Consider the following 16,233-nt stretch of genomic DNA (forward strand, 5'->3'; position numbering starts at 1 on the left):
ATATCATATTAAAGATGCGCCTGCTTGGGCCCTGCCCCTGGAGACCCTTCTTCCTGTGGGCCTGGGGAGAGGCCCAGGTGTGTGTAGTTCTTAAAAGCTCCCCAGGTGGTTGTGATATGAAAATGCGTTACAGGACAAGTGATCCAGACAAGTGGTTCCCAGTGCAGTCCTGGGGCCAGTAGCCTCAGCCTCCCTGGAACTGAGAGATGCAGGTTCTCAGGCCCCGCCCCAGACCTGCTGACCCTGGATAGGGGGCAGCACTCTGTTTCACAAGCCCTCCAGGGATTCTGCTCTACTGGGGTGCTGCTTAAACTTGACTGTGCACACAGCTACCCTGGGGATCTTGTCAAAATGCAGTTCTGGTTCACGGGTTTGGGGCAGAGCCTGAGAGTCTGCATTTCTAACAAGCTCCCAGGCTGTGCTACTGGTCCACAGATCACACTGGAGTAGGAAGGATGGTGAGAATAGATAGATATGCCTTCAGAAATTAGAAAATAATTGGGCTGGCGTGGGGTTCTAAGCAGCCAAAGTAGATTTCACAGAGTCCTCAGGCCCTCCCTTAGAACTTCCTCGCACTTTTAGACCCAGCTTCCCCAAGCTGATTGGGCTCTTGCATCATCTGAGTGCTTAGTTCATGGCTGATTCAAAGCAGCCAGTTAGGTAGAGGGGTGGGGGGTAGAGGAGGGGTGGTCTCAGCGGTGGGCACCCGATGGTATGAGTAACAGGGAACAGCAAACACATACTCAAAAGGCACGGACACTGGCCTCAAGTCTTACTGTTTTGTAGTGCCATGTACTCGCAATTTGTATTGATTCCAAGCCAGTAACAAAATTAAATGATGGTTACATTCAGGTTAAGACAGGAAGGTATGAAATACATTTCAGAAAAATTACATAAAAAGGCTGAACACAGATAATAATTCCGATGCTTCTGAAGGGATAAGCACCATTTATATGGATGTGAAGTAGCTTATTCCTCCCAAATGCCTAAAGTGTGCGTGCGCGTGCGTGTGTGCCTGTGTGTGTGCGCGTGTGTGCGTGCGTGTGTGTAACATCTTCAAACTGACTTCCATTCTTCATATTGCTTAGTGTCTATTTTCATGTCTAATTTATATAATTTTTGTAATGTTTGATTTTTAAGAAAGAAAATGAGGGGTTTGGGTTAGGTTTCAGATGCCTCTTACAAGCTTTAAGATTCTGTCCATGAAATGTGTATAATTAATTTCTTTTAAAATACCATTGTTAATGCATTAGGAGACACACCAGTAATCAGTCTAACTATGAATTAAGTTACAAGTGAAAGAGATATGTAGCTTGTCAGAAAAGATGCATTAATGTGACAAGATTAACTTATTTTTAGCTTTCCTACTGCTAAATCAAATAAGCTAAGTCAGTGTAACGTTGTTAGACATCTCAATGAAATGAACTAGCCTGTGTGCACAAATTGATATCAAAGGAACTGAGGGAAAAAGTCATTGAAGGACTCCAGAGAAGAGTCTCAAAGACATTCTGCAATAACCCCAGTTTAAACAGACTTTTTACCCTTTTGGATCGGTTAATAGTTGATGTTTTTGTCCATCAAGAGGTGCAGAATTTCATTATGGATTTCTGTGGGGTTTTTGAGACCACACTTTTTAAAGCGTATGGTATAGTTTCCAGGAGAAAAGGCTAAAAGAAACTGTGAATCACAGAGGCTTTTAATCTTTTATTTGTATCTAGCGGTTGCTACTTCCTCTGATGAAATGTTTCCTGAACTGAGTTTAACACCACAATGCCCTTCGGATGCGAATAGCAGTCCTGACCTAACATGAATAGATGGGGCCTTTGTGTCCCCGTGTTTCGGGTGCCAAGCGGCTTGGGCTGAGCCCCGCCCACCCTGACTTCCCATACCTGCTACCCACTTGGCCAGAGTAAGGCTTGTAGTCAGTGGCGATGCCCCCCTCCACGGCCCGCCCAACCAAGCTCCCAGATCCAGAATGCGGGCTCAGGGTTAGGACTAAAGTCTCATATGACTTCAAAAATATGTCAGTAGAAGCTTTGCTGTCCTGTTGATAAATGTTATTTTTAAACGTTTGAAAATGAAATACAGACCTTCCATTTCTATCCTTGATTTAAGTGCTTCAGTATATATGTAACTGTTACATTTTTGCTTAAAATTCATAAATTTCTTGGTGCCAATAACATAAATAGAGCATGACTAAGCTGCGTAGAAAAATACTAGAAAAAATTGACATAATGTACTTGGCCAGATTTAGTTGATTTAGTTCATCATTGATTTGGTTCATCATTGATTTAGTTCATCTAAGAACAAGATTAAAAAAAAAAGTTGTGTGTTTCTCTGAGAGCAGTCCTTAAGGTAGACAGAGGCAAATCTTAATCTAGGGCAGCTGAGCTGAATTCCTTAGGTTGGCTAATGTCATAGCCTGGTGAGGAAAATAACACTTTCAGATGGAGTTTGGACAGTCCTGTATTGACCATTGTTTCGAACTGAGAAGCTTGTCTCTGGTCTAGTAAAGTAATAAAGATAAGCTTAAAAAATAAACTTTCCATCAGTGACTCTGGTTGTCACTCTAGAGATGACAGAATTAGTTGTGACAGTGTGCAAACATCTCTGATTAGGGAATAGATCTTTAAAGTACACTGATGCACAAAAATATGCTGGGCAATTCTATTTGGTTTTGTTCTAATTGCCTTTGCTTCATTGAATAGGTGATGAATATTTCACTGTGTTTTTACATTAGAATTCTGGTACATGGTAGGCTCCCAGTACATGCCTGCTGCTAGGATCATTATCATCATTTCCAGATCGTCTCTATCATGGCTACTAAATGTCAGCTACTGGCTAGAACCTCACGACAATGGTAACTCTTTGCTGGAATTCTGCTAGCCCCATTAAAAATTACCTGAAACGGCAATTGAGAGGATCATGTGGTTTTCCTCCTTATTCTGTTAATATAGCGAATTACAATAATAGTTTTTTTTGTTTTTGGTAACCTTGATCTTCAAATCTTAAACCAGCCTTGCATTCCTGAGACAAACCCCACTTGGTCATGTGGTGTTACCCCTTTTACATTATATATTGCCAGGTTCAGTGTGCTTACATGTTGGTAGGAATCTGGGGATGTGTGTCCACGGAGTTGTCTCTGTGGGAAGGTTTTTAATTTCGAGTTGTTTGTTTAATAGAAAAGGACTTTCTATTTCTTCCTCAGTCACTTACCTGGGAATCCCCCTCCCTTCTCTGTGACTCAGAATGTGCTTCCACAAGGGAAGCTGGGGCAATAGTAGGACTTGTCTCATTGGTTTCCATTCTGAGCTGGGGCGGGGTGTGGTCCTCACAGTCCTGTGCTCCTGGCTGTTGCCAGTGTCTACAAACAGCTGGGTCATGTATTTTGTCCAGCTCTCTAGTTGTTTCTGGCAGAAGGATGAGCGCAGGCTGTTCTGTCATCGTGGCGAGAAGTGGAAGCTCCGTAAGCTTTCTTAGGCGCTGAAAAGTACAACAGTTTTTGTTGCTCCAGGTTGTTTCTCAGCCAGATCTGTAAGCTTGGCCCGGAAACTAGAGACAATTAAGTTCTACATGGCCTCACTTTTCCTTTTAATCTTTGACTATGTTCCAAGTCGTAGCTTAGCTGTCTTTCACAAAAATATTAGTACCAGTTTGTTTTAGAAATTGAACTTTAAAACTAAACCTTATTTCTCTCTCCATTTAAGTTTCCTTCAGCATTCGAGTTTAATGAACTATTCTTGATTACAATTTTGGATCACCTTTATAGCTGTCTCTTTGGGACTTTCTTGTGCAACTCTGAACAGCAGCGACTGAAAGAGGTAAGTGTATTATTATATCCTCTGGCTTTCCTGATTGCTCGAGTGCCTTTCCCGTTAAGTGCCACTGCAGAAGGGGGACTGAAATGGAGAGGGGACTTGGGTCTCACCCTGCTGCTGTCTGTAAATGGAGGGGTTGCACGAAATGCCCTCCCAGGGTTCACCAGCCCCAGCGCATGTGTCTAATCTTCCAGCTGAGTTGACGAAAGCCCCTTCCTTTATGGGTGCGGGGGCCCAGGGGGCCCACAGCTCCCTGAGGTCTCTAGGGTCAGGACTAGGCTCTGGACCCCCCAGTCTCCAAATGCTGTGATGCTGCTCGTCTTTCTTTGTGCTCTTGGGCAGAAGGGTACTGGGAGACCGTGGACAAGGAAGTCTGTAGATGAGCCCAAACCTCTCCCGAGGTAGCAAGCTCAACTTTGTTTCCATCAAGCTGATAAAGGAGCAGTTACCAAGCTTCTCTGTTAGATTTACCTCTTCCTTTTCTCCTCACTTTGGGATAAAAGACAGAAATGATCAAAAGTGAGGAAGCATTGGGAGAAGGCAGCTTAAAGAGTGTCCTCTGGTTCATAGAAAAGGACTTCTGCCAGCGGGTTTAGTGTGCTAGAACATTCGAGAACTTAGGAGAAAACGGCAGGCCCCCAGAGCCCGCCTCCCTCCCTCTCAGCGCACAGCTGACCACTCCCCCACCCCATGCCCTCTCTGGTTCTCCCGCACCTCGCTGGCCTTCCCTGCTCAGTCTGTTCCCTTTTAACCCATCTCTAAACTTGGAGTTGCCCGGGCCCAGGTCCTCTTCTTGTTCTCTCTCCAGATAGCTTCATCTGTCTTGGGGATCCAAATGCTGTTTTCCTCTTCCTCCCCCACCCTTTTGCATCCCACTCAGTGGCACCTCTGCCCATCTAGATGCTAAGGCCACATACATAGGGGCCATCTTCAATCCCTCCCTCGCCCTCACCTCAGCTGCCATGTTCAGTCCCTCAGTGAGTACTGCCAGCCCTGTCCCCAGGATGGATTTGTAATCTGGCCACCCCTCACTACTCCACCACGACAAGCCTAGTTGAAGCCTACCCAGCCCGCAGTCTTGCATCTGGAACTAAGGCAGCTGCCCAGAAGCGAGCATTTCTGACCTCCAGTGAATCCAAGCATAACGACCAGGGCAGCACTCCCAAACTTCAGACTGGTCACGTGCCTCTCCTCTGCTTGAAACCTCCCTGTGGCTTCCCACTGTGATCAGGGTCAAGCCCACACTCCTGAGGGCCCAGTGTGATGGGGCCCTGTTAACCTCCTAATGAAGAAAAAGAATTTAAATGAGTGAATTTTATGGTATGTGACTTATCTCAATAAAGCTGTTTTTAAAGAAAATGTCAACAGAACAATATGGTTCATATGTAGAATTTAAATCCTTATGGTCTTATCTTTTTTTTTAAAATCAAAATGTACTCTAAAAAATCAGCTCTCTTGAGATGTAACTTACATACCATACAATTAACCCTTTTAAAGTGGACTGTTCATTGGTTTTTAGTATATTCAGGGTGCAACCATCCCCACCATCTAATTTCATAAAACTCTCATCACCCCAAAAAGAAATCCCATACCCGTTAGCAGTCACTCCCGATTCCTCCCTCCGCCCAGCCCCCGGCAACCACTAATCTACTTTCCGTCTCTGTGAACTCACCTCTTCTGGACATTTTGTATAAATAGAATCATACAGTATTTGTCCTCTTGTGTCTGGCTGATTTCACTAAGCATACTGTTTTCAAGGCTCATCCATGTTTAGCACATACCTGTGTGTCATTCCTTTTTCACGACTGAATAATATTCCATTGTATGGACAGACCATCATTTGATTATCCAGTCATCAGCAGATGGACATTTGGGTTGTTTCTACTTTGGGCTCTTATGAATACTGCTGCTATGAACATTCATGTTCAAGGTTTTGTGAGGACATATGCTTTCACTTCTCTTGGGGAGACACCTAGGAGTCGAATTGCTGGGTTCATATGGTAGCTCTATGTTTAACCCTTTGAGGAACCACCAGACTGTTTTCCAAAGCAGTTGCAACATTTAACATTTTTACCAGCAATGTCTTAGGGTCCCATTTTCTTCACGTCTTTGTGGACACTTGTTATTGTTTATCTTTTTGATTCTAGCCATCCCAGTTGGGTGTGAAGTGGTATTTCATTGTGATTTTCGTGTGCATTTCTCTGATGACTAATGATGCTGAGCATCTCTTCAGGCGCTTATTGGCCAACTGTATATGTCTGTGGACAAATGTTTATTCAGATCCTTTGCCCATTTCTATTTGGGTTATCTTGTTATTATTGAGTGAAAGAGTTCCTTATGTATTCTTTACATACGTAAGTCCTTTATCAGATACGATTTGCAAATATTTTCTTCCATTCTGTGCACTGTATTTTCACTTCTTTGATGGTGTCATTTGAAGCACACGTCTTTAATTTTGATGAAGTCCCAGTTATCTGGGTTTTTTTTGTTGTTTTTGTTGCTTGTGCTTTTGTTGTCATATCTAAGAAACCATTGTCTAACTCAAGGTCATGAAAGTTTAAGCCTATGTTTTCTTCTAAGAGTTTAGCTCTTATGTTTAGGCCTGTTGTCCATTTTGAGTTACTTTCTGTATGTGGTGTGAGGTAACGGTTCAACTTCATTTCTTTGCACGTGGTTATCTAGTTGTCTCAGCACTGTTGGTTGAAAACATTGTCTTTCTCCCGTTGAGTTTTCTTGGCATCCTTGTTGAAAATCAGTTGACCATAAATGTGAAGGTTCATTTTTGTACTCTCTATTCTATTTCATTGATGTGTATGTCTATGTGTGTCCATCCTATGCCAGTACCACCTGTATTGATTACTGCAACTTTGCAGTTAAGTCTTGAAATTGGGAAGTGTGAGACTTCCAAATTTGTTCTTTTTTTCCCCAAGATTGTTTTGGCTGTTTGGGGTCCCTTGAATTATTGCTGGTGTTTCTCTTGTAAATATGAAATATAAAATATGAAGAGATCCTCGCCTCTTGTGTCTAGATAACTTGGGGAGAAGTCAGCTGGCTTGGGAGCAGCAGAATGGTGGAAAACACTCCTGGCCTCACTGTTTTCTCACTTTGGCTTTTGTACTTGATCCACGTTTAATGTCGCTCTGCCCCATCATGCCTGTGGGTTTGGGTGCCTGCATTCCGACGAGCAATGCCAAGTTACAGTGTGCTGTAAAATTGGGAGGTGGGGGTCTGTAATTTAATGATATATTCTCTATATAAGGCTTCTTCAGCCTGCCACCCCACAGGCTTTCCCCCAGATAGCCATGATTTTCCAGTGAAAGGAATCTTATCTGTAAATTCTGCCTATGGTCCTTAATATTAAGGGTCACACAAGCAAGGTGCAAAAAAGAATAAAAAATGTATTTGTTAAATATGGGCCCCATCATCCTGGGATCGTTAGAAAGTTCTCATTCTGCCTTCAAACAGACAGAGTCGCCAGATGTCATCTAACTCAGCAGTACGTTTTTCTAGGACAGTAACTAGTTTGTTTTTGGGTCATGTGTGCAGAGGGATGGGGTGGGACTTAGTAAACGTTCCTGGTTTTTATCAGTTGAACCCGCTTCGTTATTCAAGTCCTTTTCTCCACGTGGTACAAATTCTTGAGGCTGTGAAGGAAAGTTGAATTTATTTCAATGTATTCCTTTTTTGTTTTTCAGGATGTATATACAAAGACTATATCTTTATGGTCTTATATCAATAGCCAGCTGGATGAATTTTCTAATCCCTTCTTTGTGAATTATGAAAACCACGTCCTATATCCTGTTACTAGTCTGAGTCATTTGGAATTATGGGTAAACTATTACGTGCGATGGAATCCACGAATGAGGCCTCAGGTATCTTTTTGTTTTTCTTTTCAAAAAAAAGCATATCTTTCTGCCCAAGGAAAGATGGTGGTGTAGAATTAAGTGAAGGTACACAGCTGATGAAGTGTTGTAAATCACTGCATTTGTCAGTCCTTCCGATGACTCGACTCGGTCACAGCTTATAGACTCTGGTAGCCCAACAGAAAGAGGGCACGTGCCGAGTCACAGAGCACGCACCCCCTTGAGGAAGGGGTCGCTTCCCCCTCCCTTTTCACTGTAACATCTCCTGAGATTGAAAAAAATATTACAGAACAGTGCACAGCAGGGCCAGGCAGCCAAGCTGTGGTCGCCCTTGGTGTTCAGTGGCTGAGCTCTTCCAGCTGGGTGGCCGGGACATGGTGGGTGTGGTTGAGGAGAACAAGGCAGCCAGCCCTCACCTCCACGGGCACATGGCTTTCTACTGAGGGTTCTGGGCTTTTTTTTTTTTTTAAGTTGAATTATCTTTGGGTTTACTGGCCGTGCGCCAGGGGCACGTCTCCAGGGCCCAGTTTGACCTCATCACTTCTGTCGGCCCCGGATGGGCAGATACGCCTTTCCTCTCTGCCCCGCTCCTGCCTGATCCCTCCCTCTTGCTCTGTGCCTTCAGAGCCTCTCCAGGCATGTTTCATCTGTCTCCTCCTGCTTGGGCAGCCGTGACAAAGTCCCACAGACTGGGTGGGTCAAACAACAGAAATGTATTGTCCCCCAGTTCTGGAGGCCGGAAGTCCAAAATCAAGGTGTCTCAGGGTTGGTTCCTTCTGGGGGCCGTGAGGGCGGGATCCATTCCAGGCCTCTTTCCTTGGCTTGTAGACGGCCATCTGCTCCCTGTGCCTTTTCACATCATCTTTCCTCTATGTGTATCTGTGTCCAGATTTCCCCTTTTCATAGGGACACCAGTCATACTGGATTAGGGCCACCCTACTGACCTCATTTTAACTTCATTACCTCTGTAAAGACTCTCTCTGCAAATAAGGTCACATTCTTTGGTACTGAGGGTTGGAATTTCAACTTAATGAATTTAGGGGGGGGACACCTGTAATAGTCCCCAAGCCCCACTAACCACGGGGAGGACTGAACTGTTCATGTCCCTCTCAGTTGCGTGGCATGTGAACGTTGACAAGGCCGTCACTTCACTAACCTTCCCTCCATGCTAGAAATTCGCTTGCTGTAGCCTTGGCTTCGGGCTCCGTCCTGACAGTGCAGCCTGCCGCCTGGGGCACCACCTCCTGCTTGTGCGCGGCTCACCACTCACCTCTCCTCGCCTCGCCACTCGCCTCGTCTTTCCCTTGCTCTGCTTCCTTGCTCCGTGCATCAGTTCCGCGAAGCTTCAGCTATGGAAGCCCTTTTGTCCTCTAACCCTCTGAGTGAGCTGGCGGCGCCGCCCTGGAGACCTGAGGACTGTTCTCCAGAATGTGTCACCATCACGGCCCGTTCAGCACAGTACTTGTCCTCCTCCCGGAGCGGCCCCTGAACCGGGCCTCCCGTCGCCCCCCACCTATGCCCGTCTCCCGGCCTGCGATGGATGCCGCATCCCGCCAGGGGCCCCTCAAACCCTCTGACCTCAGAATGCCTTCCCTGCCCTCGGCCTCACACCATGCCAACAGGGGATGCTCAGAGAACCTTTTCTTAGGAAACCTTCCCTGACCTGACGCGCCCCTGCACTTACTCTGAGGGCCCTTCTGTCACCGCATACGAGGCAAATGTCTAACGTGGGCATGGGGCCACTAGCTGCTTCCCATGTTGAAGTGGCCAGGGCAGCGGGCACAGCCACACCGGCGCGGACATGCCGGGCGCCAGCAGGGCCAGAGCACGTTTCTACCTACCGAACACCAGGGTTCTGGATGTAATATGTGTGTGTGTGTGTGTGTGTGTGTGTGTGTGTGTGTGTGTGTGTGTGTGTGTTTAACATCTTTCTTTATTGGGGTATAATTGCCTTACAGTGGTGTGTTAGCTTCTGCTTTACAACAAAGTGAATCAGTTATACATATACACATGTTCCCATATCTCCTCCCTCTTGCGTCTCCCTCCCTCCCACCCTCCCTATCCCACCCCGCCAGGCGGTCACAAAGCACGGAGCCGATATCCCTGTGCCATACGGCTGCTTCCCACTGGCTATCTACCTTACGTTTGGTAGTGTATATATGTCCATGCCTCTCTCTCGCCCTGTCACAGCTCACCCTTCCCCCTCCCCATAGCCTCAAGTCTGTTCTCCAGTAGGTCTGTGTCTTTATTCCTGTCTTACCCCTAGTTTCTTCGTGACATTTTTTTCTTCTTAAATTCCATATATATGTGTTAGCATACGGTATTTGTCTCTCTCTTTCTGACAGACTTCACTCTGTACGACGGACTCTAGGTCTATCCACCTCACTACAAATAGCTCAATTTCGTTTCTTTTTATGGCTGAGTAATATTCCATTGTATATACGTGCCACATCTTCTTTATCCATTCCTCCGACGACGGGCACTTAGGCTGTTTCCATCTCCGGGCTATTGTAAATAGAGCTGCAATGAACATTTTGGTACGTGACTCTTTTTGAATTTTGGTTTCCTCAGGGTATATGCCCAGTAGTGGGATTGCTGGGTCATATGGTAGTTCCGTTTGTAGTTTTTTAAGGAACCTCCATACTGTTCTCCATAGTGGCTGAACCAATTCACATTCCCACCAGCAGTGCAAGAGTGTTCCCTTTTCTCCACACCCTCTCCAGCATTTATGGTTTCTAGATTTTTTTGATGATGGCCATTCTGACCGGTGTGAGATGATATCTCATTGTAGTTTTGATTTGCATTTCTCTAATGATTAATGATGTTGAGCATTCTTTCATGTGTTTGTTGGCAGTCTGTATATCTTCTTTGGAGAAATGTCTATTTAGGTCTTCTGCCCGTTTTTGGATTGGGTTGTTTGTTTTTTTGTTATTGAGCTGCATGAGCTCCTTGTAAATCTTGGAGATTAGTCCTTTGTCAGTTGCTTCATTTGCAAATATTTTCTCCCATTCGGAGGGGTAATGTGTGTTTTGAGTCGCAGAAATGCCAACTTTTAGGAGTTGTAAAATGTTCCCTTTATTGAACAACATCTGAAGTTGAGGCACAGTCTCAGCTCTTTTCCCATGAAACCAAACAGTATACAGTTAGGCAACTTCTTTGGTCAGTGGTCAGTATTCAGAATACAGGTTTTCAGTTTCGTGGCCAGTAAGCCATCAGTCACCAACTGCAGGCGTCCTGTGCTCACGCCTGTGCCGACGAGCACCCCGCCTGTTAGTTCCATGGTATATGGACAGTTAAGAATCGGCCGTGGCCTTCAAAAGGCCACCTCACAAGCATGGTCCCCAAACCTGTCCCCTTCCCTCTTGTGAGTAACCCACGTGTCTTGTCTTGTGACTCTGGAGTCGTGCAGCCAAAGTCAGTCCCGCGACGGCCCCTTTGGCGCCTGGCGGCCTCCTGTCACCCGCCCCGCCCCCGCTCCAGGCCTCTGGGTCTGTCGTCTCAGCTCCCGGATCCCCTTCTCCAGGCCACAGGGACAAGGTGGTGTTCATCGCTTTTTCCCTCTCCTCTTCGATTTGGCATTCTGCAAGGCTGGCCCCTGACACAAGCGCTGCGATGAGATTGAATCACCCCCAGGCGAGCTCCCGGAGCGGTGCTCTGCCCTGACCCGGTGCCCTGACCCGGCTCGTGGTCTTAGGCTGCCAAATCCAGGGCCCCTGGAGCGCTGCTTTCCAGTCTTGAGTCGCTTAGGCACCCAAGCCTTCTGGCAGCTTCTTCCTACGTGTTGTGTTGTTAGAAATACACCAGGGCTGAGGTCTCCTACTGCCCCGCCCCCCTCACCCGCCTGGCTCCCTCTGCTGGCGCTACCAGCCTGGCCCTGTGCTGGTCACGAATTTGGTGAGGACAGGGCCCAACTCCTTCTTCAAGCCTGCATGCTGCACGCTCCTGTTCTCGAAAGCACGCGAATTCGTACTCATCTGAGCACACTCAGCTCAGGACGATCATGAGAAGCGCAGGCATCGCTGCTCCAGGATGAGGCTGGCGGGGGCGCCCCGGCCAGGGCCAGACCCCGACTCTGGCGGTGAGTCAGTGCCCGCTGTGGGGAAGGTCCCCAGCCTCCTGAGACCTCGCGGGGGTGCGAGTGGCAAACGGATCCCAACAGAGCCCGGCACAGTGCTTGGAGGGCGGTAAGGGGGTGGTCTAGCTCTGTGCGCCCCCCCTGCATCTTCAGGTGAGGCCTCGATCGCAGGGGCTGTGGGCCACCGCGGCGTTGCAGGAAGCTCATGGTAGCAGCGCAGCACAGGCACGGGGAGGGCAGCAGCGGGGCCTGGCCAGGGGATCAGCATGAAGGCTGATCATGTCCAGTGATGGGGCAGAGAGCCGGGCTGGCCAGAGCAGAGGCGGGGTGGGGTGGGGGGGCAGAAAAGAAAAGCAGGGGCACAAGGTGGCTGGCCTCTTTGAGGAGGGGCTAGGATAGCTGCCTGGAGGGGGCCGCCTGCGCCTCCATCAGAGGATGGCTGTGTGGGCCTCTTGTGGCGTTCTGTGTCACACACGCTAGCGCTGGGCAACTGGCCCCAAGATGGGCATTTTCTCAAACAAGCATGCCTTTGGTCTATTGTAAATGAAGATAACGTGTGAGAAAAGATAACGAAGGCTGCGTGGAGACTGAGATGAGAGTCTCGGGCCTGGGTGGGTGTGAAGTCGCGTGTTACCAGCGTGGCTCGCCTCTAGCCTTCTGGCAGCTTCTTCCTACGTGTTGTGTTGTTAGAAATACACCAGGGCTGAGGTCTCCTACTGCCCCGCCCCCCTCACCCGCCTGGCTCCCTCTGCTGGCGCTACCAGCCTGGCCCTGTGCTGGTCACGAATTTGGTGAGGACAGGGCCCAACTCCTTCTTCAAGCCTGCATGCTGCACGCTCCTGTTCTCGAAAGCACGCGAATTCGTACTCATCTGAGCACACTCAGCTCAGGACGATCATGAGAAGCGCAGGCATCGCTGCTCCAGGATGAGGCTGGCGGGGGCGCCCCGGCCAGGGCCAGACCCCGACTCTGGCGGTGAGTCAGTGCCCGCTGTGGGGAAGGTCCCCAGCCTCCTGAGACCTCGCGGGGGTGCGAGTGGCAAACGGATCCCAACAGAGCCCGGCACAGTGCTTGGAGGGCGGTAAGGGGGTGGTCTAGCTCTGTGCGCCCCCCCTGCATCTTCAGGTGAGGCCTCGATCGCAGGGGCTGTGGGCCACCGCGGCGTTGCAGGAAGCTCATGGTAGCAGCGCAGCACAGGCACGGGGAGGGCAGCAGCGGGGCCTGGCCAGGGGATCAGCATGAAGGCTGATCATGTCCAGTGATGGGGCAGAGAGCCGGGCTGGCCAGAGCAGAGGCGGGGGGGGGTGGGGGGGCAGAAAAGAAAAGCAGGGGCACAAGGTGGCTGGCCTCTTTGAGGAGGGGCTAGGATAGCTGCCTGGAGGGGGCCGCCTGCGCCTCCATCAGAGGATGGCTGTGTGGGCCTCTTGTGGCGTTCTGTGTCACACACGCTAGCGCTGGGCAACTGGCCCCAAGATGGGCATTTTCTCAAACAAGCATGCCTTTGGTCTATTGTAAATGAAGATAACGTGTGAGAAAAGATAACGAAGGCTGCGTGGAGACTGAGATGAGAGTCTCGGGCCTGGGTGGGTGTGAAGTCGCGTGTTACCAGCGTGGCTCGCCTCTCTCTGACCCCAGGGCCTGGCTGTTAGTAATGGTAGCTTGATCGCAAAGCAACTGGAATCAAGTCCCACAAAACAAGAAAATACCCAGTAGGTCCAAGGCTAAGAGGGGAGCTGTTCTCCACCTCGCAGCGGCCTCTGGAATCAGCAGCAAACAAGGCAGCTTCCCTTGTTCTGGGGGCCTTTGCCATCGGACTCCCACACTGCCGCCCTCTCTCTCCTTCCTGGGGCCAAAGTCAGGAGTGTGTTCTGAGCTGCTTCTGTGTGGGTTACCGAGCACCCTCCTGTGTTGCAGACACCTGGCTGCCTCCCCCCGCCGCCCCTGCCTTGTCTGACTCCGTCGTCCCTGTTCCTCTGTCCCTCATCCCTCGCATGTGCTCACCTCTCTGGTCACTCACTCTCGGGTCTCATGTCTCTCTCACCTGTCTCCTACCTTCCCTCTTCGTGCACTGGGGTGGTCACCACTGGCACCCCTGATGGGACGGCTCCCAGACTTCGTGGGGAGGTCATGATGAGATACGCAGGCGTGGCAGGAGTGCAGCGTCTCCAAAAGCCCCCCGCCCAGAGCAAGTGCCCTTCTGGCCAGTCTCTGTAGGATGAAGCCCAGCCTGTGAGTGAAAAGGGTCGGGGGATAGTGCCCCAGGCAGAAGGGACAGCACATGCGTGGCATCTTCCAAAACCTGGAAGGTTCGGGAATGCAGGAGGGGAGAAGAGGCAGGACTTGGGGAGGGGTGACGAGGGGGGCCAGGCTGGGGTTAGACCACACAGAGCCTGGAAGCCAAGGTCAGGATCTTACCTTCAGGCCGGCGGGAAGAAGCCACTGGGGGCTGTTCAGTGGCGTCTGGGAGCCTGGCTGGGGCTCAGGACCCAGGCTGGTGGCTGCTGTGCAGGAGCTGGACGGGGGCCGAGGGGAAGCAGGGGGAGCTCCCCAGACCCCACCCCATGCCCCCTTCGCCCCTCAGGTGGCGACTTCCCTCCCCCGCCTGCTTCGCTCCGCGAGGGCAATGCCAGGTCTGGGCTGTCTGGGCTGCGGCAGGTGCCCAGGGCAGCTTGTGAGCTGAGCGCGGGAGGGAGTGGGTGCTGTGGCCAGAAGAGTCAGGCTGGGAGGCCCCATGGCCCGGGAGCACCCTTCGCATCTCTCTGCTCCGCGCATCGACGGGTACAGGAATCGGCTGAGGCGGCGCTGGCGTGGCCGGCAGAGGCTTTGTGAACAGGGACGGGAGCCAGTGGCCCGGGCCCCTCTCCCGGCACTGCCCCCTCCAGGGCCTTCTGCCCGCGCCCGTCCTGGCTGATGAAGACACGTGGCTGCGAGGTGCTGGAAGTGCCGGTTTAACAGAAGGGTTTTCAGTTAGCATTGCGACATACGGAGATGCAGAAACGGAGGTGCAGGGGGTGTGCGGGGCCATGGCCATCGATGCTGCTGGGTGGTGGCCTCAGCCGAGGCGCGCGTTGGGAGCGCCCGCTGGGGAGGATGGCCAGGCCCGCGGCGGTGAGGGCGAGGGGCAGGAGGCAGGGACCGGGCTGGGGAGCGGCGGCGGCGCTGACCCGTGTCTCTGCCCGCAGACGCCCATCCACCAGAACCTCAAGGAGCTGCTGGCCGTCCGTGCGGAGCTGCAGAAGCGGGTGGAGGACCTGCAGCGGGAGGTGGCCGCGCGCGCCTCTGCCTCATCTGAGCGGGGCTCCTCACCGTCACACTCGGTCACGCCCGTGCACACGTCGGTCTGACGCCGCTGTCCCTGCGGCCCGGGCGGGGTGCCTGCGACTTGTCCGATTAAGGCCCGTGCCCGCCACATCTCGACTGCGCTTCCCACCAGTGACCGACCGTGTGCTAGGGGACAGCGTAAGTGCTGTTGTGTCGTCAACACCCTTTTCCCTCCTGCCAGCGCTTTCCCAGGGCCGAGTGGGGGACACTCAAGCGAGCGGAACGCGGGGCTCAGGCTCAAGGTGGGGAATCCTCGTGAAAAGCCACCCCACTCCCCTAGAGGCCGTGGCCAGCCCCATGGCTCCTTCCTGCTCTCTGCTCCCCTCCAGGGTTTCTCAGTTAACTCTGTGCCGGGGAAGACAGGCCGTTACCGTCTTCCCCAGGGTCTCCTCGCGCCAGGGGTCCTCCGGTACCACTTCCTGTTGTGTACATATAAGGTATTTTTAAAAAAGAGAAACATGCCTTTATTTTCCTACGTCCTTTTTTTATGTTTAGACTAGTCACCCAAGGAGGCATCTGCTTGACGGGACTGGGTGAGGAATTTTCAAACCAAGCTCATGCTAACTTTTACGTGGTACATTTGAAGCACAATTTGAATGTGGCCACTTAAGGCCGCGTGTTCTGTCCTCACCCGACTCTGGGACCTGCCACTTCCCACTGCTGACAGCTCTCTGTCACAGCGGGTCTGCTGTCGCCTGTTATCCGCTGTCTGAAATAATCGTTCCCGTTCTATCGAGATCCCTTCAACTCGGTTTATCTCCGTCACTGCATGTCGGTGTTTTAAAGCAACAACTGTGCTGTGACTTCGGAAGCCGAAAGCAGAGCACTCGCCCCCCCCCCCCCCCCCCCCCACCCCGTTTCCTCATCTCAGGGCCGCTCGGGCCTCTCCTCCCCATCTCTCTCACACCTTCACTCACTGGCTGGGCTCTGGGACTCCGTCAGTCTGGGCAGGAATTAATTGACCGTCAGCTGGTCCTTCCCCTAGAGCTAGAGCTCTGAGCTGCTCCGCGTGGCGCGCCACGCAGAATCTTGCACATTTGCGCCCCGCCCTCCTCCTCCTGGTGCCCAGGGCCGCGCCCATTCCTGCCAGCCCCGCCCGGGACCCCAGCGCTGCAGGAATTAAGCTTGCCTTTGAGTCGGGGGGGGGGGGGGGGCT

At 50.9% G+C, this 16,233-nt stretch overlaps 1 protein-coding gene across 3 annotated transcripts in view; it reads left to right on the top strand.

The window, feature by feature from the left end:
* MTMR1 (myotubularin related protein 1) overlaps positions 1–15,102 on the top strand; it is a 72,487-nt gene extending 57,385 nt beyond the window's left edge. For 2 of the 3 annotated variants that reach the window (XM_007452118.1, XM_007452117.1), the window contains exons 14-16: positions 3,708–3,821; positions 7,514–7,690; positions 14,939–15,100. In XM_007452118.1, the coding sequence (XP_007452180.1) occupies positions 3,708–3,821; positions 7,514–7,690; positions 14,939–15,100 (453 nt within the window). Of the gene's footprint in view, positions 1–3,707; positions 3,822–7,513; positions 7,691–14,938 lie in introns of all 3 variants that reach the window. The other variant, XM_007452119.1, reaches the window with a different exon arrangement.
* The last annotated feature ends 1,131 nt before the right edge of the window (positions 15,103–16,233 follow it).

Source organism: Lipotes vexillifer, unplaced genomic scaffold (assembly GCF_000442215.2).
Source record: "Lipotes vexillifer unplaced genomic scaffold, Lipotes_vexillifer_v1.1 scaffold1081, whole genome shotgun sequence".
Classification (NCBI taxonomy): Eukaryota; Metazoa; Chordata; class Mammalia; order Artiodactyla; family Lipotidae; genus Lipotes; species Lipotes vexillifer.